Source organism: Sus scrofa, chromosome 15 (genome assembly GCF_000003025.6).
Source record: "Sus scrofa isolate TJ Tabasco breed Duroc chromosome 15, Sscrofa11.1, whole genome shotgun sequence".
Classification (NCBI taxonomy): Eukaryota; Metazoa; Chordata; class Mammalia; order Artiodactyla; family Suidae; genus Sus; species Sus scrofa.
Genome location: NC_010457.5, coordinates 49,363,968 through 49,389,405, shown reverse-complemented (window position 1 = coordinate 49,389,405; position 25,438 = coordinate 49,363,968). Strand labels below are relative to the sequence as shown.

Sequence of the window (25,438 nt, the reverse complement as noted above, 5' to 3'; positions counted from 1 at the left end):
GTCCCAAAGCGAATGCAACTTAATGGCAGGCGGACTGAGTCAGCCTCATGCTTCCTTAGTGTGAAAGCCTCACATCAGTCATTCTTGATTTGTTTCCTTGTCCAGAGCCTTCTTTTACTGTGCCATCTGTCACAGTGACGTGTATACCCCTGAGCTGATTGAGAAATGCAACTGCAGAAGCAAGAATCACCGACACATGGCAGGTAACTGCACTCTCCGGCTGTCCTTGACCCTGCATCTGTGGGTGTGGCCAAGGAAGGGAGGGGGCCCATCTCTTAAAAGAAAGTGTCCATTTGGAATTGTCCAAGAAGTGGCATATATTTCCCCACCAGGCACCCAAGGCCTGAGAATCAGTCTTTTAGAGCTGGGAGAAACCTTACATGTTCTCTCATCAACCCCTTCCCAGGCCAGGCAACTAAGTTCCCAGAGAGATTCAGTAACATTGTCCAAGGTCACACAGCCAGTTGGAGGCCCCTGCCAGCTCAACCGCAGGCACACTGACTTTCAGCCTCTTGTTTTTCTCTATGTCGCACTGGTCTTCTCACCCTCAGTCTGAAAGTTCAGGCTGCAGCTGACTAGTTGGCCATATCATGACCTTTTCTATTTTTTTTTTTAATTTTTACTGGGATATCTTTGATGTACAACATTGTATACATTAAAGTGTACAACATATTGATTTGATACTATTTATATTGTCGTGAGATTGCCATTGTAGCATTAACTAAAGCCTCCATCACCTATGTAATTGTCATTTCTTCTAGTTTTAAGGACAAAACCATTCCTTGATACACCAAGTCCCTAATGGATTGTAGGGAGTTTAAAACTTACTCATTCTGACATAGTTGATGAGGAAATGTAACTTTCTCTTTTCTAATTGAACTTGCTCGCTCACCACAACTGTTTTCAGTTAATAGCAGGAAAAGAAAAATTAATCTCGAGCATTCATGATACCCGAGTCCCTTCTGATTTAAAACTTTGTCTCTTCCTGATATATTAAGATAATTTGGGGAAAATCCCAGTGTTTCAGCATTTCAACTTAATTCAAAATTTGAATTTCCCTCTTGGAACTACCCGTATCTCTCGAGTTCTTTTCTTCTCTTCCCTCAGTAGTATTCTATTTAAATGGAGTAAACTTGCTTAACATTATAGCCAGACATCCTTTCAGGAGTTCTCCTTACTGGCACCTGAGGTTTGTAAGTGTCAGCCTCTGTGACCTCTCCATGGGCAACCAGTGACTCTGTTCCTCCTGGATTTGGGTCACGTTCTGTCATTTGTTACTGAAACCCATCATCCCTGCCACAGCCTTTGGCCTCAAGGTCTCCAAAGCCCCTGTACTTCTGGTCTTCTTATTCCATGTTGTTTTGGTCTCTCTGACATGGGGAGCTTTTTAGTCCCCCCCCCATGTATAAAGCTATGTGTGTCAGGATGTGGGGGTGTGTATTGGGTAGGAGGGATTTAGTCTATTCTCAGGGGTCCAGGCTTTGTCCTTTTTTATAATAGCTTTATCAAGAGGTAATTCAAATACCATAAAGTAAAGACCACATCCCTTTAAAAGGTCCAACAATTCCGTGGGTTTTAGTATGTAAGCAGATTTGTGCAGCTATCATGACAGTCAACTTCAGGGCATTTTCCATACCCTTAAAAAGAAATTCCACATCAAGCAGCTCTTTTCCTCACACCCCTGGCAACCACTAGCCCACCTCCTACCTCTACAGATTTGCCCCTTCCAGGCACATCATAAAGTACTGATATACCACGTAGCCTTTCACACAGCCATGTTGTAGCGTGTATCAGTATGTTACTTTTTTTCACAGCTGAATAAGAACCCATTGTGTGGACACACTTCCCTTTGCTTATTCATTTATCTCTTGATGGACATTTCGATTGTTCCCAACTTTTGGAGACTCTGGGTAATGTTGCTGTGAATTTTGGGGTGCAGTTATCTGAGTTCCTGCTTCCATTTTTTTGTGTATATACCTAGAAGTAGAATTGCTAAATCAAATGTTAATGCTATGTCTCATTTTTGGAAGAACCAGCATACTATTTTCCACAGCAGCTGTATCATTTTACATTCCTGCCAGCAGTACACAAGGACAAGGATTCCAGTTTCTCCATATCCTAACCACCATTGGCTGCTTTTCTTAAAAAAAAAAAAAAAAGAAAAAAGAAAAAAGAAAGAAAAAAGTCATTCTAATGGGTATAAAGTGGTATCTTATTGTGATTTTACCTTAATTTCCCTAATGACTAAAGATGTTGATCATCTTTTAACAAGCATCTTATTGACCATTTGTATGTCTTCTCTGCTCTTCAGATCCTCTGGCCATAATTAAATTGGGCTGTTGTCCTTCTATTATTAAGTTGCATTAAGTCTTTAAATATTCTCGATACATGTCACTTAAGAGATAGATGATTTGCAAATATTTCGTCCCATTTGGCTTTTCATTTTCTTCATGTAATTTGAAGCACAAAATTTTTATTGAAGCAACTCTGGACCCCAGGGGTTGTTATGGTTCTTGCTGCTTGTTTGATTAGTGGGTTAGTGGCTTGCTTAGACTATTTCATTGAATTTTCCCCTGCAGTGTGAGGCCTTTGACGTTGCACATCAGAGTGTGCAGCCTTGGGCAGGTGCATAGTCACACTTGTACCTGTGACATTTTTTTTAACTGGGCTCTTTTTATTTGTCTCCTGTCCCAACCTCTGTTAAGCTCTCTGTCTCTGTTGGTATCACACCCAGCTCTTAGGCTACACTAATCAGCTGGGGCTAACTCTGTTATTTTTGTTAATACCATAGGGCATGTATTGCTCTACAGAATTATCCATTTAAATTTGAGCCTCTCTGCAGGAGTAGTTTCTGAGGCCAGCCTGAGAGTGGTTGTGACCTTGAGAGAGCACTGATTAACAGTTTCTTTTCCTGGTTCACCATAGTAAATTCTGGCCCATGGTTTACCTTGTTGTTCTCATGGAGCCACCAGTGTCCACTTAATTATTTCCCATCAAAATCACCATTGTTTCCAAGAGCACCCTTGGGTTTGAGCTTCTCCTCTGCTGCAAGTAAACTAGTTCCCTTGGGAAGAACATGGGAGCCCTCTATTCTTGTGGTCTGCCTCTCCCTCTGGGCAGAATCCCTGAGCCACTGCCCTCAAGCTAGGGGATAGAAACAGTGGTCCACTTCTCTCTAATAGACACACCTGCTTGTTGAGTGGTGGCAGTGGTAGTAGCTTTGGGCTTGGTTTGCCTCCCCCACTGTGAAACTGATGTCAGCTGGCACAAGGATAATCAGTGCCCCCTGGTTTTCACCCTGTGATGTGGGAGCAGGGCCTCTGCCCCAGGATGACGTCTTTGTGGGGAAGGAAGCCTCTGGCCTCTTGGCTCACCTGAAACTTAGCTTCTGCCCCCCGGGGCAGGGAAATGAGAAAAGCTGGTGCCCTGCCCTCCCCTCCTTTCTGGGAACTGGAGGGAGAGGTGCTCTGTATTCCTCAGCATACTTACCGGGAATGGAACTTCTGTCTCACTTAGTCAGAGTTGGACCAAGTGCCTGGGGCTCTTATAGTTCTTTCTAAGATGTGGTATAATTTTTTGAATAAATTGTCTTCATTTGCTTCATGCCTGTAGGACAATTTCTAGAGACTTTTAAATAGGCTTGTGTCTCTGTGTGTGTGTGTGTGTTTTAATTTTCACTACTTACTGTTGTTTCACAGAGGAGCAGGTCGATGGAACTTCTTATGCTTCCATTCCTCATGCCAGACTAAGGCTCTGTCTTAACCCTATCTATTTTCTCTGACTCTGAATTTTTCCTTGAAAATTAGGCAATTTGGGGCATAGAAAGAAACTATTCCTATGCAGTTTCCTGAAATCTCTACTGCCTATACGGTTTGTAGCTGAATGCTTGAGCCTGGGGAAATCGTTAATTACCCAGGCTTTTAAGACCCTAATTTGGATTCAAAAGTTAAACACTGACTCTTTTTGCATTTCATAACAATGAATCTTTCTTGAGACAATATTGAGGCTGACTAAATGGAGAAACATCCCATTAAAGAAGATGTGAACAGGAAACTTTACCCAGAATTCTCTGGTAATCTATATGGGAAAAGAATCTAAAAGAGAATGAATGTGTATATATGTATCACTGAATCACTTTGTTATAGAGCAGAAATTATTACAACAATGGAAATCAACTAGACTTCAGTAAAACTTTAAAAAATGAAAAAATAAAGATGTGAATAAGAAAGAGAAAAATAATACATTGTGTCATCTCATTACCCATATTTTTATACTTTATGAAAATTTAGTATAGTTTCATGAAGTAGACATGTCCCTGTAAATACAGTGTAAAAATAAAGCTTTTGCAAGTGAACTATATTCACTCATATGCATGCACTGCTGACTCACCACTTTATTTAGGTGTTTTTGGTTTGTGTTTAGGGCCGCACCTATGGCATATGGGAGTTTGAAGGCCAGGAGTGGAATCAGAGGAATCAGAGCTGCAGATTCCTGCCTATGCCACAACCACAGCAAAGAAAGATCTGAGTCAAGTCTATGACCTACACCACAGCTCATGGCAATGGTGGTTCCTTAACCCACTGGGCAGGGTCAGGGGTTGAACCTGCATCCTCATGAACACTAGTTGGGTTCCTAACTCACTGAGCCAAATGGGAACTCCCAGCTGGATTTTAAGTGTAGTTCTGTTATAAACATTTTAAAGCTTGAAGTTAGTCGCTCTAGTATAGGGATGCAAAGACTTTTCTATAAAAAGGAAAGGCTCTGCTCTCATATTATCTGTAGATTTGCCACATTTTAATCAGTTCTATGACATTCTCATTAAAGCATGTAGGGAGTAAGACTTTCAATTTACAATATAATGGTTTGGTCTTCCCCAGAAACTTTTATTGTTCTCATAAGAATTATTTTTCTTCTTGCTCCATTCTGCTGCATCTAATTAATCTGGTACCAAGCTTCTTAAATGGCAGGAAGCAAATGAGCCATCAGTTCTTACTTCATTCTGCCAGACGATGGCAGCAGAGCACCATGAAACACTCATGGGCCTGGTGGCCAGGGAGTGAGTGGACTTCTGAGTGAATTTGAATCTGGAGAGTTAGTTCTAGCCAAACATGTGCCAAAGAGGACCTCATTGTGGAAGGGGACTACTTTTGGATTTAAAAGTCATGATAATATCTTGGAAATTCTCCCAGAGAATCTACTTTCCAAAAGGACTTCAAAACTTACCAATAGATGACAAAAATTGAAAGTTTACTGACTTTGAGTTAGTACAGATTTCAAGTTGAATATTTTATGTTTCAGAGCCAAATGAATTGTATCTGCAGGCCACTCCTTTTAAAGAATTACTGTTTCATTGAGCTAATTAAGCTTGCTGGGTCCCACCAATGTCTTGGTCCTCCTGTACTCAGGGAGAATTCAGAAGACTTGAATTCTGACCACAGCTGCACCGCTGACTGGCTGTGGTTTAGGAAAGACATATTACTTTTTGGGGTCTCAGTGTCACTGTTTCCAAACCCTTCAGTCCTCATCATCTCTGTGGCCTTTTTCCAGTCTGATAGTTTGTGATTTATAATTCCCATCCTTTGCTTACTTCCATTTCTTCTGAACTATAACCATACCAGAGGTTCTCCACTGAAGTTCATAATCTAACATTTTAGAGAGGCAGCATGGTGATTAAAACCAATGAATTCTGCATCGATCATTTACTTCTTGGCTATGTGACTTCAGGCAAATTATTTAATCTCTCGGTGTGCTTCAGATTTCTGTAAAATGTTGGTAGCAATATTCCATATCTCAGAGGGTCACATGAGAACATTAGCACAAAAAAAGAGTGTACAAATTGAGTATATTAATATAAAAAGCATTGAGACCAGTTCCTGGCAAATAGTAAAAGTACTATACGTAAGGTAATTTTCATTATACCCACGGGAAGATAAACTCAAAAACAATCTCATTATTTCTCATCAGTGGAATAAGGATGAACTAAGAATTGGCAGAGAAGTCCCAGTAGATGATCCTTATTTGAATCCTTTCTCTGATGTTTTTTTGGATTCAGAGGTGAAAACCAGTAGAACCAGCCCTCAGAGAAAGAGGAATCATTGTCAGAGGAATCACTGCTTTTCTACTAAGTCTAATTAGATAAGTTATTGGGCAGAAACCCCACCAGCCCTGACTCCATAGTTCACTGCCTGTCATTTCAGCATTGAATTCTCTTCCGCCTCAGATTTAAGAGCAGTGGTCCTCAACCAGGTCACGTCTGATTCGCTGTACTTGCCAGGGTGGTAGAGAGGGTGGGCAATATGAAAAAGGCCTCAGGAATGTTGTGTCCACATTCCTCTAATTCCCACTCCCAAGAAGCCCTCTTTAAAATGCTAATTGTCGATATGGAATCATATCTATGCGAGATGGGGATTTGGAGAAGAAATTGGAAGGACGGTGTGAAAGGAGTCAGGGACAGGAAGAAGTGCTAAGGAATGGTTGGAATAGGTAGTCCACACTTGAATTTCCCCTCCTTCACACCTTTCTTCAGGTTTAGCCTTGGGCCACTTTTTTCATAAACATCCAAGACTAATTGGCCACCTTAAGAAGGGGGTCACCCCAGCCAGCATTCCCCAGGGATGAACATTACAAACCCAGAAGGTTGAGATCCAGTGCCCATCACAAATCTCCTGGCTGGGTTAGAAGTCAGAACTCTCCTCAGCACCAAAGGCTGCAGGTAGTAGGGAGAGCAGAGCCTTTCGTAAATGGCCCTTCTCTAAAGCAGGGTCAGGGACCACATGTCCACAATCCAGTGAAAAGGAAAACAACCTGGTAATAGTTGACAAAGGCCGTACTCCAGTATCTTGTGTTCCTGTACTCATGACAGCTGTTCTTGAAGTCAGTCCTGCAGTTGGCTGTTGGGGCTCCATTTCTCCAGCCGTCAGTGTCCACCTGCTCCTCAGTGTGGCCCTCTTTATCTCACTCCCTCATCACAGTAGCATCCTGGCTGGTTTCCCTGGATCTAGCCTCCCTTCCTGTCAATCCATACCATCTTTCCTGGCTATAATACTTTTCTTGAAGTGCTGATCATGAACAGATAAATAAATAAATAAATAAATAAATAATAAATGGATGGATGAATATTATCCCTACTTTTGCAAGAGGAAGGCATTAGCTTGATCTCTTGTCCTATTCCTGCTTCAGCTCCTAAGCACAGTGTTTCTTATCTGGAATACCTGGCATCACTTTTTAGGTGTGTCACAATGATGGGTAAATACTAAATCCTGTAAATAAGTGTGGCCATTTAGCTTTTTAGTAAATTGGAACAGATTCAGAATGAGCCAGATAATGCATAAATTACTTTCATTCATTTGGACTGTGATAAGATTTTTTGAGGGAGCTAGACAGGGGTCAAATTACTGCTCTCCACACAGAAATCATATATGAGGCATGTGTTAATAATAGTCCTATCATGTATGCCGGGAAAGGAAAATGTTTGCCTGTAGCCGTCAAGGGGATCACCTTTTTAAAAATTTTTTTTTTATTAAAGTATAGTTGATTTACAATGTTGTGCCAATTTCTGCTATACAGCACGTGACTCAGTTATATGTAGATTCTTATTTTAACATTCCTTTCCATTATGGTCTATCCCGGGAGACTGGATTAGTTCCCTATGCTACACAGTAGGACCTTGTTGTTTTATCCATTCTAAATGTAATAATTTACCTATATTAACCCAAAACTCCCTGTCCTTCCCACTCCCTCCCTCCTCCCCCTTGGCAATCACAAGTCTGTTCTCCATGTCTGTGAGTCTTTTTCTGTTTTGTAGATAGGTTCATTTGTGCCATATTTTAGATAAGGAAATCACTTCTTGGAGAAGAAAGATACTCAAAAGGGAGTTCCCGTCGTGGCGCAGTGGTTAACGAATCCGACTAGGAACCATGAGGTTGCGGGTTCGGTCCCTGCCCTTGCTCAGTGGGTTAAGGATCCGGCGTTGCCGTGAGCTGTGGTGTAGGTTGCAGATGCGGCTTGGATCCCGCATTGCTGTGGCTCTGGCGTAGGCCGATGGCTACAGCTCCGATTCGACCCCTAGCCTGGGAACCTCCATATGCCGCGGGAGCGGCCCAAGAAATAGCAACAACAACAACAAAAGACAAAAGACAAAAAAAAAAAAAAAAAAAGATACTCAAAATATTGTCCATGCATAGGACTTCCACTTTTTTTTTTTCCAGTCACCCGCAGGTCTTAGATGCCATGTCTTTTTTGATGCCTAATGCTTTATTCAGAAACCCTCTTTAGAACATCCATAGAGAAGAACTCATAGTAAGTCAGGGAAAGCCGTTAACAGTCTGGTTAGGGCGTTAGGCAAAAATCCATTTCATTTTTCCCTTGCCTAAAATATGAATAAACTACTTGCACACTGTCAGCCATAGATAGATAAAAATATAAATAAATCAAATGACCAGACACTCTTAAAGTGAAGTCAGAGGAACTTCAGTTGCTTATCAACTGCCTTGAGAGACAGGGGCTTTGCTTCCTATTTTTATTTTATTCTTTGCTTTTCCCTCCAAGTGTGTGAAGCAGCCTGGAGACCAGAGGAAGGGCAGTAATAGATTGTTGTACGTTCTTAACGGCCCTGACTGCAACCTGGTAGAGAAGATGCTTGTAGACTTTTTTTTTTTTGAAATTCATTAGGGCTGTAGGATTTAGAGTCGAAACGACCAAAGAGTTCATGTGGACTGGTTCTTTTACCTTCAGGCAGCTGACAACACACACCAGAGATCTGACCATTCCTCACACAGACTGCTCCCTCTAGCCCCACGGGCATGCACATATGGCCAGAGTTATGAAAGCTTCCAAAATTAGGCAAATCACTCCTGAGTTTTCAGGAGAGATCTTATTAAGAAGGACACAGGGGAAGATTACAAGCTTTAGCAGAAATGTTCAGAGGTTCGTACCTAGGGTGCACCTCACCCCCCCTCCCCTCCCACCTTTTCTTGATACCTGGCCAATGTGTTGACTGGAGAGTTAGGCTCTGAGAAAGCAGAGACTTCCCGAAAGTTCCATTGTTCCCAAGCCAGTTCAGGCATGTTGCCTTCTACATTCCATAGCTCATGTCTGTCACGGATACTAAGATGGCTAGCCTTTAAAGACTAATACACTAGTCCTCATTCAGATTTTTCTTCAGAAGTTCCCATCCCAAGCCATTCCCCCCCAGGGAAAAAAGTAACCACAAAAGAAGGAAACATCACTCACCCTGAAAAACCCCATCAAAATTCCGTAAGTGAAGAAGGCTACTGAGGATTACAGGTAGGGAGCAATCTTATTCCAGACTTGGCTCTTAGCACACCTGTGTGATACAATTACTGCTGACTTAAGCCGACAGATCACATACCCAAAGGAGATCCCTCTTCTTCCCAAAGTGTATTTTGACTCAGTTGATATTTTCTGCAGATTAAAAGGGTTCATAAAGAATTACATCAAAAGGAGAGGGATACTGAAATGTTTTTGTGGCTCTGCCGTTGTCCAAAACCTGGTGAGACGCAGGTTTAAAGGCTTGTTCAGAGAAACTCCCCATTCTGGGTAGTCTTAAGTCCAGAAAGATTCTTGAATAGACACACCACTTAGGTGGTGGCGGCAGAGGAATGAGAGTGATGGCCCCTCTTGGACTTCGTCCATCTTCTCAATCTCTTCTTTCCAGGCAGTCTCCCCATCTCAGGTCACCTGGCAGTCAGGTTCAGCCAAGCAGAATAATGCAGGGTTTTTGAATCATGAAAGAGAAGCATTTAACTTTTAAAGCACCCTTTAGAATGTTATTTTTATCACAATACCAAGTGCCAATTCTTATTGACCAAGGGCGGCTTCTTGCCCCAGGGTGTTGAAAAGATTCCTAAGTTAAATCTCAATTCTAGTATAAGCATGGCATGATTGAGTATCAACATATGGGTGCAGGAAGAAGTCATGGCTCTGGTGTCAGTTTTCTTTCTTTCCATCTCAAAACAGCTTCATGTTGCTCATTTAATGTCTGAATGTCAAACATTCCTGCATTTATCCTCAACAATCACCCTATGAAGTCCCAGTCTTATCGCCATTTTGCAGATGAGATGGTTGTCTGCTTTCCTGTTATTTCTGGAAGTAGAAATTGACAAGTGTTTTGAGATATCTCACACATAAGACCAAGATTCTTCTACAGTTAAGGTTAAGAATAAAGGAAAATGGAATGAAGAAAAAAATGAAGGGATATGATATCCAAGGAGGATGAATTGCAGCCTAACCAGCATCTGCAGAAGGGAGGGGGCTGCAGAAGGACTTGCGGAGTGATCTTCTCTCAGAGACCTCTAGTGGCTGTAGACCCTGCCTGTAGCAGAAAGGCTCCCTGAATGCTACAATCTTTGGGTGAGGTGGGAGGCATGATGGATCGGAAAGGTTCTATTCCATTAGAATGGATAAGAAACTACTCCATAGATACTTCTTTGAAGTGTGCCATTTTGGATTAAAATCCTCACAGTCGTTTTCACCCATTCTCGAACTCTGTAGGAGGAAAGGAAAGAGTTTTCCCCAAACCGTCGTCCTAGAACTAGTCCATGTAGCTCAGGATCCCCAGCCTCTCCCCGTCAAGGGCCTGGGGTTGTCTGAGCCAATAGGAAAAATCCTAATATCCCTCACGAAGCATGTCGTGCCTGCTCACCAAGATGGCTGTGCCGTTGCAGGGAGAATGGTCATGGTGATGAAAAGCGACTGGAAGGAGTATTCTGGTCCAAAGTCATGGGACCCCTACTCAGAGACACGTCAGAGCATAGTTAGCAACTTGAGCAGCAGCACCAGGTAAGAGCCTCAGAGAACCCTGGTCCCCTCAGGTTTGTCTGAGAATCAATCACTGGACAGTAAAACTTTGACTTGAACTGGTATATTTGCTTTATCAGCTCCTATACCATGTAATACAGTTCCTCCCCTACCAACATGAGTGTATCCTGACTCCTCCCAATGTTACTGAGCAAAGCAAACATGCCTCTCCCTAACATGGCTCAGATAATTTATCCTTGTGACAATCAAAGGCTGTGTACATGGTTTTCTTTTGGCTTACCCTCAGGCACTCTGGAAACATGAGTCAGGGCAAAACTTCAACTCTTACCAAACATTTTTTTCTATTGTTAACCAATTCCTAATTCCCAACAAACTGATGATGAGATTGACTTTGGGGTTTGAGGTTTTTTGGGGTTTCGTGGGGGTTTTTTTATTTGGTTTTTGGTTTTTTTTGGTTTTTAGGGCCGCACCTGTGGCATATGGAAGTTCCCAGGCTAGTGGTCAAATTGAAGCTGCAGGCCTACACAACCCCAGATCCGAGCCATGTCTTCAACCTACACCACAGCTCACAACAATGCTGGATCCTTAACCCACTGAGCGAGGCCAGAGATCGAACCTGCATCCTCATGGATACTAGTTGGGCTCGTTACCACTGAGCCACAATGGGAAATCCTGACTTTGGTTTTAAATCTGTAGAATATGGCCACGTTCTTCCTCCTTCGCTCTCTTTTTTCCTACAGATCTTTAGAACATTAAAACCCCAATTAAGAAGAATGCGGGGTTAGAGGTAGAGGGTGTGATCTGTTGAGTTAGTTTTTAAATAGAGTGTTGATCTAAAACTTGTCACTCTCAATTTTATTATGAATAACTTTGTAATATGTTGGCAACATTTCAGTTTAGTAATTATGATATATCAACATATGGGGAAAACTTTTGATGATGGAGAATCGTGTTTGCTATGGGTAAATATTGAATTATCTTCGGAGCGTAGAAATTGTGCTCTGGCCTCATACAGTGCAAACGCTAGCCCTAAGCTGTGTGATCATAGGCACATCACTTTATTTCTAGTTGTCTCAGTTCTGATATCTTACATGAGTATAATAGTAGTGGATGCTTGGGAGTTTCATTGTAATGATTGAGTGAGCTGAGATATTTAAAGCACTTTGCTTAATTCCTGGCCAAGAATCAGCACTCATTAAATGTCCCTTGTTATTGCAATGATCAGTTATTGCATCTGGGAAGGCATAAAAAGTGAGACTGAATATGTAGGATGTTCAGAGCCCTCCAAGGATATGAATTTTGAAATATATCCTTGATTTTGTTTTGCTGTAACACCACTTTCTTTTAATGCACGACAAATCATACTTCTGTCTAACTGAGGCTTCTGGATAGGTGGGCCTGGTTAATAAAGATTTTGCTATATCCGTCCAACAGGTGAGGCAGGTGTCAGGCATCTGAGCCACCAAAGGTGCAGCCAATCCATGTGTGTGCTTTCTAAAAGGAATGTGAAAGTCTCGGGCTTATATTTTCTGCCCCCCCCCCCTACCTTCCATTCCAAGATTTTATGAAATCTAAGTGAGATAATCTGTGGGAAAGGATTAAAAGCTGTTTGGAGGAAAAGTTGTATGGGATTTCCGAATTCCTATTTTGTCTCACTTTTTTTTTTTCTTTTTTTGGCCGCATCTGTAGCATGTGGAGTTTCCAGGCCAGGAATTGGATCCCAGATGCAGTTGCATCCTATACTGCAGCTCCGGCAACGTGGGATCCTTAACCCACTGTGCAGGACTGGGGATCAAACCTTAGTCCTAGTGCTGCAGAGATGCCGCCTATCCCATTTTGCCACTGCAGGAACTCCTTTCATCTCACTCTTAATGGCAACAGAACAGCTACAGACTAGCACTGGGATTTGTAGATGACTTTTTTTTTTCTTTTAAAATGGTTGGTAAATAGGCACATATCCTCTGTGTGCTAAGAAGGCACCCTGCTTGATATGTGAGCAGATGCAGACATCTTCTTGCAACCCCCATGCCATCCAGTGGGGTAAGCAAGGTCAGTTCCTATCAATTAAATCAGAGGCCAAATCAAGCAGCATCCCTTCCAGAGCTCTGTTGATGATTCTGGCAGGTCAAAGAGGAGGAGGCCCAGAGGACTGGGTAGATTGTTCCAAAATGTTTCCCGTGGCAAGTGGGATTTGGAGAAAGATTTGGGAAAAACATAGCGCTTGCTATGTACCAAGTAGCCTGACTAGAGGTGAGAATGTAGGATGGAGTGAGAAATAACATTTCAGCCTCCTCAGGAATACCCCCCTGATCCTTGGTATTGCAAGAGTGTACATCATGTTGATGTTAATGCTACGTTGTTGCAAAAACATGAATCTAATTTGAAAAGTGTTTTGAGAATGTAAAGACAGCGTAGGCGATAACACATAGAGTGCTCCAACCATGTTTATGCTCTCATTGATTCTTTCTGGGGTCTTCTTTGTGATAAAAGAGGATTGGCACGTCATGGATATTCAAACCCCACAGAAAGTCCTTATATGCAGCTTCAGCCCTTTTGTTTCACTGACTTGCCCTACCATTGTTTTATACAGCTATAAAAACAAAAGAATTTAGCTTACTGATGTTTTCCCCATTGCCTACTTCCTTCATTGTCTGTGATAAATAAGGAAGTGGTCTAAAGCAGGCTTCTAAAAGGAGAATTGATCCAGATGGCCTGGATGCAATGCTAAACTGGCCCATTGGCCCCATATATAGCTGGGGAATCCCTGAATAAGCTTTAAAGCCCCCAAAGATGGTCAGAGATAGAGATGATTTCCCAGCCAGATAGTCTCTAAGGATGATGCCTAATTCATTTGCACCTCTTAATTCAAAAGCAGAACTCTTCTCATGAACTCCAGAACTTAAAAAAACTAATCACAGCCATAATGCTGATTAGATGGTCATATACACATGAGTTGATAAGTGCCTTTTGTGGATGAATTTCTGTGATGTTTTCTTAATAGAATGGTCAGCCCAGTTGATTTAAGTTAGTGTTAATGGGATCCATGAAAAGTCCTGCTCCCATTTGGGACTACAGAATAGAGTGGGTTTATTAGGTTTGGGGATTGGGTTTTGTTTTGTTTCTTATAGGGCAAAGATGATTCCAACTAGCAGGTTAGCAAACATATGTCTTGGGTAACAGCCATGAGTGGTAAAATAGACTTGATGGCTTAACAGAGACAAGTAGGCATTACTGGGAAAAAATGTCAAATGTGTGGCAGGTGCTATTTTTGATCCATTTTTGATGTGTTAATAGTATTATATTCACATTCCAAAATCAGCATAGTTTATTTATAGTTTTGCTGACAGTGGGCTTGGTGCTTTTAAAGATGTAATCCTCAGACCACCAGTGGGTTTTCTGGTAAGTTCAGAAACTCCTATCTTCTATTCTTAGTACTTGAAACAGTGCAGACAGCCCTAACTTACACAAAAGTTATAGTCCAATATTTCATTGCATCCCTGGTGTCTTTCTTTTTCCACAGAATAAGCAACAATAAGGAGCATTATAAGTAGTAGTTAGGGGCTTAGACAAGCTCACAAACTTCTGTTTAATAGATGGAAATTCAATATAGATTTGTTGACTAAATAAACAAATACTAGCTCTATTCACCTGAGTTCTGTGTCCTTAAATTAGGAGGTCATGTAATATGTAAAGGTGAGGATGAATACTTTTTCTTATTTTTTTTCAGGGTGATAAACTTAGATGGACTTGAAATGTGATAATAAATAAAACGGTACTGGAGTTCCCATTGTGGCTCAGCGGGTTAAGAACCCTACTAGTATCCATGAGGATGTGGGTTGGATCCTTGCCCTTGCTCGGTGGGTTAAGGATCTGGCATTGCCACAAGCTGCAGTGTGGGTTGTAGATGCAGCCAACCTGGCATTGCTGTGGCTGTGGAGTGGACTGGCAGCTGTAGCTCCAATTTGATCCCTATCCTGGGAAATTCCATATACCACAGGTGCAGTCCTAAAAAGAAAGGAAGGAAGGGAGGAAGGGGAAGGAAGAAGGAGAAAGATAGAGAGAAAGAGAGAGAGAAAGAAAGAAAGAAAGAAAGAAAGAAAGAAAGAAAGAAAGAAAGAAAGAAAGAAAGAAAGAAAGAAAGAAAAGAAAGAAAGAAAGAGAAGGAGGGAGGGAGGGAAGGAAATAAAGGGAAGGAAATAAAGAGAGAAAGAAAGGAAAGAAAGAAATGCATCTGGGCCCCTCTTGGAGCCCCTTCACCTTCACTTCCAATTTCCTTACTTTGACCACCCCCCTCTGGATGAGTTTAGTACAGTTTGGTCTGTCTTACTGTTGTACAGTATTTACTATTCTCTCTGTTCTTTATCAAAATCTACTTCTTCAGGAAAACCAGTTTTGATTAGAAGTTAGAAAGAAAAGATTTAGGTACAACCAACTCATATTATGGGGACTGACCAGTAACCCAAGAACGAAAGAAGCCATTCAGTACTTTTTTATTTATTTATTTGTTTGTTTTGTCTTTTCTAGGGCCACACCCATGGCATATGGAGGTTCCCAAGCTAGGGATCTAATTGGAGCTGTAGCTGTCAGCCTACGCCAGAGCCACAGCAGTGGGGGATCTGAGCTGCATCTGAGACCTCACAGTGACGCTGGATCCTTAACCCACTGAGCAAGGCCAGGGATCGAACCCGCAACCTCATGATTCCTAGTTGGATTCATTAACCACTGAGCCATGACGGGAACTCCCATTCAGTATTTTTAAAGGTGGGTGTTTATAAACTCCAGTGGGCGTAGATAGATAGTTGATCCGTGGGAGGAGGAGAGGTGGAAATTTCCAGGCAGTGTATGATGTATCTGGGTCAGAAGAGGTGACCATTTCTAACAGAAAGGTTTGTCTTCATATCAGCCCTTCCCTAGAATCCCTCTCTCTGGGTCTGCCTAATTCAACTCTTAGAGTCTGCACTGCAACCTGAATACATTCCCATGTGACTTCCCTTCCCACTTTGTGAAACCTGTGACTCAGATCCCACTTCTAGTATCAGCTTTGTTTTCATACCCTTCATGTCCTTCTTAGAGATGCCAGAGACCAAGAAAGATTCTCTCTTCCCTGATATCCAACCCAGCCTGGCTCTAGAATGGGTGGTCAACCCACTGATACCTGCCATGAGCAGGGCTCCCAGCAGGCATGCCCCCACATCACCACCTTCCTTAGCCTTTAAGTTTCAGTTTCCTTCTCTGCAAAACAGTGCTAGTATTAGAACTGAAATAATTGGGGGTCCCCTGGTGACCTAGTGTTTAAAGACCTGGCCTTGTTACTGCTGTGGCTTGAGTCTTTGTTGTGGTGTGGTTTCAGTCCCTGGCTGGGAACTTCCACATGTGGTAGGCATGGTCAAAAAACAAACAAACAAACCAAAGGACTGAAATAATTGAAAGGTTATGATGATCGAATGAAATAAAACAGATTAAATTATGTTGTCAACTTGAGCAAGTAAAAACTTAGCAAGTGGAAAAGGGTTCCTTGTTGTGGTTCTGCCCCCTCCATGCCTTCTTCCATCATTTCCTTGGCTCTTAGATTTCTGTGCTTTTGCAACCAATTTCTTCTTATTCAAGGTGAGGGGGCTTGTTGCTCAGCTCAGCATATCAACAGGGTTTTCAGTGAAGATCCCTAATGGGATACTTCCCACTGGGTGCTCATTTCGCCACACCCAAGTCTGTCTGTGGCTTGCTGTTTTGCTTCCAGAACACTCTTCCCATGGCAGTTCCAGCTCCTTCCTTGGCTCTTTCCCAAGGCCTTCCAGCACAGCTGTTTACAGGATGGTCTTGAGTTTATGAGCAGATTACAGCCCATCAGATCTGCCAGTGCATCCTCTGCCAGACATCTGTCTCTATGACCTCTCACATTAAGGAACCATACTCCTTATACAAACACACAGATGTTAGGAAGGAAGCTGGGCCTGCCTCTCTTTTTATTCTCAGCTCTTCGCGTTGATGGCATCCTGTGCCCCAGATGATCCAGGCAAGAGAAACCCAGTCTTTTTAACCTCAGGTGCCTGAAGTCCTATGGAGCTTCCAGGGTCTTCCTAGAGCCTCATCCAAGCTTGGATACAGATCACCATACTTGCTTCTTCTCTCTCCACATCCTGTCTAATCTTTCTGTAGAAACTGGTGCATATCCAGAAAATCTCGCTAAGATAATTCATGAAGATGACTATGCCAAACAACAGATTTTCAGTGTGATTGAAACAGCTTTATAGTGGAAGAAGATGCCCTAGGACTTGGATAGCTGGAGAAGAGAAGTCAGTGTCTGACTTCATGTAGCTGGTGGCTCTAGGTTGAAGCCAGTGCTCATTTATCATTCTGAAAACCCTATGGCCTTTAAAAACTTTGCTAAATCTACCTTGGCTGTGATCTATAAATGGAATAACAAAGTAGATGACAGCACAACTCTTTACAACATGGCTTATGATATTTTAAACCTAATTTACAGATCTACTACTTAGTAAAATATTTCTTTCAAAATATTTCTGCTCATTGACAATGTACCTGGTCACCCAGTAGCTCTGATGGAGATGGACACGATTCAAGTTGTCTTCATGCCAGCTGACACAACATCCATTCACAGCTCATGGATCAAGGAGTAATACTAACTTTTAAGTCTTTTTCTTTAGGAAATACATTTTGTAATCTGGTATGGCCATAGCTTCCATGCATAATGATTCCTCTGCTGGATCTGGGGGAAGTACATTGAAAGCCTTCTGGAAAGAATTCATCATTCTTAATGCCACTAAAACATTCACAGTTCATGCGAAGAGGTCAAAATAACATGAACAGGAGTTTAGAGGAAGTTGATTCCAGCCCTCATGGATGATGCTGAGGGGTGAAAGACTTCATGGAGGAAGTAACTGCAGATGTGGTGGAAACAGCAAGAGAACTGGAATCAGAAGTGGAGCCTGAAGACAGCACTGACTTGCCGCAATCTCATAGTAAACTGATGTGGATGAGGAGTTGCTTCTCATGGATGAGCCAAGGAAGAAGATCCTTGAAATGGAATCTACTCCTGGAGAAGATGCTGTGAAGATGGTTGAAATGACAATAAAGGATTTAGAATATTCCATAAACTTATTTGATAAAGTAGCAGCAGGGTTTGAGAGGACCGACTCCAATTTTGAAAGTTCTTTGGTGGGTAAAATGCTATCAGACAGCACTGCATGTTATGAAGAAATCATTAGCGAAGAATCAATCGGTGGGGCCAGCTTCCTTGTGGTCTCATATTAAGAAATTGCCACCACTACCCAACCTTCAGTAGCAGCGTCCTGATCAGTCAGCAGCCATCAACATTGGGGCAGGACCTCTAGCAGCAAAAAGACTATATAACTCACTGATGTTTCAGATGATGGCTAGAATTTTTTTATTAATGAAATATTTTAAATTTATAGATGTATGTTTTTAGACATAATGCTACTGCAAAATTAATAGACTGCAGTATAGTATAAACATAATTTCACATGCCCTTGGAAACCAAAAATTTCATGTGACTTGCTTTACTAAGCTATTTGCTTTATTGTAGCGGTCAGAAGCTGAACCCTAAATATCCCCAGGTATTCCTGTGGAGTAATTCATCAGATAGGTATTGGATACATGAATTCTTTACATTAACAAGCAGTATTTTGTTCTCATTACTTAAAGGTAGAAGACACAATAGTTTTAGGCTTCATGCAAGTGTCAGTAATGAGGAAAATTCAACATATCCCTTTCATTACTCTTGTCTTTCTCACCTGGACTAGCTTAGAAGGCTGTAATAAAGGAGGGACAAAGGTCTTTTTAAAACCTCTTTGTGAATATGTGGACAGGTCTGAAGAAAAATGGGTTCAGATTCTCCTAGAACTTATGGGTATGGAAGTTGCCATTGATTTAGCTGGATGATATGATGAGGAAGGAGCTATGGTAAACACAGGAATGAGAATTACAGTAGGGCCAACTGGTTATTTACTGAGCAGGTATGTTTATTTGAATTAAGAAATTTGTTTTTGCATGTTTTCTTCCTCTCACTGGGAATCCCCTAAGAGACAGAGAGGAGACCTCATCTGTGAGGGTCAGATATAAACGACCAAGTAACTCAGCAAGACAACAAAGCGAAGATTAGGGGAGGCTTAGTCAGTGTTTCTAAGTAGAACTCTACTCAGGGATTAAGGATATGATGTCATTTCTAGGAAGAAAATAAGCATGAATTGGGCAATTGCCACAAAATTTATTTATTTATTTTTGGAATGTTATATTTGGCTCATTTAAAATTTTTTTAATTAAAGTATAGTTTATTTACAGTGGTCTATCAATCTCTGCTGTATAACAAAGTGACCCAGTCATACATATATATATGTTCTTTTTTTATCTTTTTTCACATTCTGTCACAAGTAATTGGATATGGTTCCCTGTGCTGTGCAGTAGGACCTCATTGCTTATTCATTCTAAATGTATAGTTTACATCTACTAAACCCAAACTCCCTGACCATCCCATTTCTTCCCCCTCCCCCTTGGCAACCACAAGTCTGTCCTTCATATCTAAGAGTGCGTTTCTGTTCTGTAGATAGGTTCATCTGTGTCATATTTTAGATTCCACATATAAGTGATATCATATGTCTTTCTCTTTCTGACTTCACTTAGTATGAGAATCTCTAGTTGCATCCATGTTGCTGCACATGGCATTATTTTGTTCCATTTCTCCAAAGAAGACATATAGATGGACAGCAGTCACATGACATGAAAAAAAATGCTCAACATCACTAATGATTAGAGAAATGCAAATGAGGTGCCACCTCACACCAGTCAGAATGGCCATCAATAATAAGTCTATAGATAACAAATGCTAGAGAGGGTGTGGAGAAAAAGGAACCCCCTTCACCGTTGGTGGGAATGTAAATTGGTACAACCACTATGGAAAACAGTATGGAGGTTCCTCAGAAAACTAAATATAAACTAAATATAAAACTACCATATGATCCTGCAATCCCACTCCTGGGCATATATCCGGACAAAACTACAATTCAAAAAGATACATACACCCCTATGTTCACTGCACCACTATTCACAATAGCCAAGACGTGGAAGCAACCTAAATGTCCATCAAAAGATGAGTGGATAAAGACAATATGGTGCATATATACTTTGGAATACTATTCAGCCATAAAAAGAAAGAAATAATGCCACAAACTTTTCCTTAGGCATCCTGTTCTCTGTTTGATGCCTATTGTCACCTCTACTCAGGACTCACCCTTTCTATCTTCTTCCTGTCCCTGTCAACATCTGCTCTTTGAACCATCATTTGCAAAAAAAGAAGTTTGAAATAATACTTCTGGGATAGCTCTTTCATCAGGGATCAGGGACTTCAGCTATGAGGCAAAGCCCCAACTGGGGGATTTGAGAAGGAGGGGTGGGAGTCTAGGCAGTGTTTGGTAAGGGCCTCCAGAGTGCATCTAAATCCACACCTCAAAGCCTATTGTGTGCAGTGGCATCTTAGTTTTTACGTTTTCAGGTGAGAGTAATAAAGAAGGAGGCCACGCAGCACCAAGGTGATGGTGGGGACTACGGAGGGGGATGGGAATGAGCAGGGGCCCGATCTCACCCCTGTGACGTCCATGCTGTATGATGGTGAGCCAGTCACTCATGGCTCTATGGCTCAGAAGTTTCATCTCTGAAACAAGTGGTGCCAATGTCATAGGGCTGATGAGAAGACTAAGTATATGACTCTTGGCAAAATTCCTAGCAGAGAGTGAGTGCTCAGTAAATGTTAGCCATTATCATGACCTGGAAGACCCACAGGATTGGCCCACAAAATAATTGAGTCCAGAGTCTGAAGACTCACCTTCAAGTTGCTCTCTGCTGAAATTTGACTAGCATTCTACACTTGTGTTAACACCAGTAGCATTAGTAGGAAGGACAGAAACTTAGAGATAAATGTCACTTTAATTTAAATCTGAGAGGTGGCAAAGCTGCAGCAGAACTTACCATGAGTGACATGAGAGGTGGACCTAGTTCCTATCTCCCCATGAAGCAATATGCTCTTTGCCAGTTAAAGTGATTTCTCTTTTTAGCTCTTTCTCTAAGGACCTGAGACTGTAAGAATTTCCAGCCTATGTTAGACACATGCTGGGCTTCTAAAGCCCACAGGGCTTTGACAGTGAAATTCAAGGGCAGGGCTAAGATTGTCCTCTATTTAGCATCAATATCAGGGATGTTGACCCAAGATGATATTGGCAGTTATTTGTAACCTTTCATACAGACTTGCCAAGACTCAAAAACAAGTTCATTTTTGGATCTGTAGCAGCTCCCAGATAATTGGGAGAATATTTCTTGCCAAGAGAGATTAAGAAAAGACGTCTTTGGGTGTTCTGCTGTGGCACAGAGGGTTACTGATCCAGCTTGTCTCTGTGGAGGCGCTGGTTCCATCCCTGGCTGGCACTGCAGATTAAGGATCTAATATTGCTGCAGATGTAGCATAGGTTGCAGCTGTGGCTCAGATTCGATCCCTGCCTGGGAACTTCTGTATGCCATGGGTGCGGCCCAAAGAAGAAAAAAAAAGAATGGACTTCTTTAACAGACTTCGCCCCTCCCCATCCTAGAACCCATTACTCTTTTCCTCCTGCTTTCTGTCCTTTTCTACAGCTGGCTGGTGAAGGCAAACACAAGGCAGGCAAAACCTCAGGGTCTCTGGGTAGCTTTACACCTTAGCAGCTGTCTTCAGCACATGCACAGCTTTCAGGACAATAAAATACTGTTCATTGCTTCTACCCCACAACCAATTAGGTCAGCTGTAAATATTGGACTTGCTTGGTAAACATGCTGGAAGATTGTGCTGACTTGTTAATATAAGTGAAAATGTAATTAGATTTATAACACATTTTTTCCAAACCATAATTTACAACAACAACAGAAGAAAAAAAAATCCTCTTGCAACCTGCTGAAATATCATTATTAAAATGCACATGAAAAGTCAATTACGCCAGAGGGAGGTATTTAAGAGAAGTGAGTTTCCACCCTAGGACTACACCACGGGGATTACTTATTTCTTATTTATTTTTTTGCCCTGAGATCTTTGCTGTTGCCAAATGAAAAGGAACAGATATTTTACTTATTTTTCCCTGAAATATTGCTGCAGATAGTGCTAAAAAGTGAACTAAATAACTTGGTTCCCTGGAAACTGATGCTGGTCTCAAAGCCCCAGGAAAAGCCCAGTAGTCTCCATGCTTTTTTATTTACGAGCTTGTCTCTCTTTGAGCAGTCATCACAGTCCTTAAAACATATAGAGAAATCACAGATTTTTTCCAAGTATTATTCTATTTAATGCTCTGAGTAATTATTTTATGTAATTCTTTGGAGACTCCTATGTAAAGACAAGAAATAAATAACCTTTGTCATTTTGTCATTTGAAAATCTGGAGTTGCCTCTACTTAACAGGGTTGTATTGGGAGCACAGCTGTCCATTTCAGATAAGATGGCATGGGTGTCACTGCCCTGGCTGGGTCAGGAGACACTGCCATGTGTGCCTGAGCTGGGTTCTTTCTGTTGCGGGAGCTTCTGTAGGTCAGGCCAGGTTCTGCTCCTTTTTCAGAGGCTGTGATTCTAACCCCAGTTCCGATTTTGATCCACACAGATTACTACCTCTATGCTTTCTAATTTTCTCATGATAAAATGTAGGCATTATTGTAGCTCATCTATATTTAAGGTGCCAGTGGGAAGAAGCAGTTTATAAGTGTGAGAGGAGATGCCATTTTCAGTCTCAAATTTCTCCTAAGATATTCAGTTTAGATAAGGGAAGAAATTTTTGATACATTTTTTTGAATTGCTAACACATATATTTGCAGATAAATTAATCTTTGGGGGGAGATTCTGGTGTTGCCGTGTAAGAATCAATTGATCAATACAGTGGATCACATATATTGTGCATGTATATATATATATATATATATATGTTCACTTTACACATTGATACTTTATAGCCACCTATACACAGACATCTCAGATGGACATGTTTACAAGTAAATCTAGGAGAGACTGAAGATTGGAGTGGCAAAAGCAGACTTTAATCCAAAGTAACACCTCTATCCATTGGTGAGGCTTAGTCATGGAAAACAATGCAAATAGTCTTCCAACAGCAAAATGCTCTCAGTCTTTCTTTATGTATAGATGTGACCATTATGTTTAATACCTTTATGTTTGCATTTTATGACTTGCAAGAGCACATTAATATTATTAGTTCTTAAAAAAGTTAATGAAAAACATTTTCGTGCTGATGGGCTAGATTTGCTTCTGAACTGAACTTTTCTGTTGGGTTTTACAGTCAGCCAAGCCTGATGCCCGTAAGGATAAATATGAATATTCACGGACCTTTCAAAATATCCCCAGTTTTAGCCCTAGCCCACAGCATAGGTATTCAGCTGCCAGGACCATGTTGCCTTTTGTCTCACTTGACTTCTGTTTTACTCCTTTGAGAAACTCTTCTTGTGGGTCAGCGTCAGAAGCGAGTTCTAAGAGACTTAGAGATGGCTCAGAGGTAAAGCTAACTGGAAAGGATTCACAGGGCCAGGTCAGGTATCTTCTTGTCCTATGTCTTTCAGGAACAACTCTGCACACTCACTCCACCCAAAGTAATTGATTTCCATCCATGTCGCTTAAGCTCATCTAGGAAGATGCTCTGAGGAAGGTTCCCCCCCCCCAAAAAAAATAAATCAATGAACCTAGTGGTGTAAGGCTCTGGCCTTTCTATATGGATTCTCTCTCTCTCTCTTTTTTTTATTTTTAGAACTAATTTGTAGGGGGAAAGTTGAACATGTTAAGGAATAAAATAGGCAGAAACTGTCCCAGGTGAGTTTACATTCATCTGCTTTTTCAAAGTCAAAGGCTTAGGTCAGGTGACTCTACATCTTAAGGGTTATTTGGGACCAGGAAGCAGATGCAACCCTGATGATATTCCTCCTCCCAGATGATCTTTCAAAGTCTGCCTTCCCACCTAGAACCCTTTTCTCTCTTGGGGGGAGGGAATATTTTTCTTAATCAACCACTCTTTTACTGTCTTACCAGATATTCTCAAATCTGTCTATAAGATCCTTCCTCTTACTCCTTCTCTACTCTTCTTCATTTTACTCTTTTAGCCACTGAATCTCATCATAGTATTTTCTCAGGTGTATTTTTTCCAGGCAATAAGTAACAGAAGAGTAGAGAGGAAGGAAACAAATTCCCAGGAGAATGGTGTATATATGCATAGATAGACCAATTTTAGGGCTCTGAGGCTGCTTTGGAAAGAACAAAATAATGCCATTTGCAGCAACATGGACATAACTAGAGGCTCTCAGACTGAGTGAAGTAAATCAGAAAGAGAAAGACAAATACTATATGATATCACTTATATCTGGAATCTAATATTCAACACAAATGAACCTTTCCACAGAAAAGAAAATCATGGACTTGGAGGATAGAGTTGTGGTTGCCAAGGGGGAGGGGGAGGGAGTGGGATGGATTGGGAGCTTGGGGTTAATGTATGCAAACTATTGCCTTTGGAATGGATTAGCAATGAGATACTACTGTGTAGTACTGGGAACTATGTCTAGTCACTTATGATGTAGCATAATAATGTGAGAAAAAAGAATGTAAACATGTATGTGAAACTGGGTCACCATGCTGTACAGTAGAAAAAAAAAAGTATTGGAGAAATAAAAAAAATAAGAAGAAATGTCTCCTGATCCAGACCCACATCTAATAGCACATCCTGACTGACTTGTCTTCACTCAGCCTCACAGTGTACAAGGCTAGATGACAGAAGTGCTAAAGTTGGAAGGAAGAGGAGGGAAGAGAAGAAATGGAGAGGTAGGAAAAGTAACAGTGTCACTATGCCAAGTTAGGGAATAAAATTATAAAATGAAAACTTGTCCCCAAATACCTGATTTATATTAACTGCACCTAGAAACACACTGAAAGCTAGGCAAAGACAAAGGCAAAGAAAACAGTAAACAGTGAACCTAGCTGGGTTTATCATCAGCAAACACCTGGGCAAGCAGTCTTGGCTAGGGTTGACGAATCCAGTGTGGAAACTGTGAGATAGGTTTTACTCTGAAATTCCATCAATCCTCATGTTTTCTTATTTCAGCCCTAAAATTATCTTGATTATCTATATCCTTTGCATCTCTAACTGTAATCCCAGTCCAAGCCACCATCTGCTCTTTGTAGACCAGTGCTGAGAAGGCCTTTGGAGTTCCCTGGCGCCTAGTGGTTAAGGACTTGGTGTTGTCACTGCTGTGGCTCGAATTACTGCTGTGGCATGGGTTTGATGCCTGGCCTGGGAACTTCTGCAAAAGAAAGAAAAAGAGATGGCCTTTGACCTGGTCTTCCCACATCACTTGTCCCTCCTTATCTATTCCTATATACGTAGAATGACGTATCCAAAATGAAAATCTGGACTTTGCTTCTCTTCAGTGGTTTCTCATTGTCTTTAGGAATGAGATCAAAATCTGTAACAGTATCCTTCATTGTGTGGTCCCTGCATCTCACGAAAGTCCTCTGAACTTAATGTTGTATTCTATCACTTCTGCAAATATGCACCATACTTCTTTTCCTGCCTTGGACTGTGCGTGTACCTAGAATGTGCCCCCCTTCTTATATTTGTCTAGTAAAT

General features: G+C 41.4%; 1 protein-coding gene across 1 annotated transcript in view; it reads left to right on the top strand.

The window, feature by feature from the left end:
* Positions 1-25,438, top strand: part of KCNU1 (potassium calcium-activated channel subfamily U member 1) — a 127,228-nt gene that overhangs the window by 54,932 nt on the left and 46,858 nt on the right. The window contains 2 exon segments of the mRNA XM_021075407.1: positions 106-203; positions 20,457-20,476. Of these exon segments, the coding sequence (XP_020931066.1) occupies positions 106-203; positions 20,457-20,476 (118 nt within the window).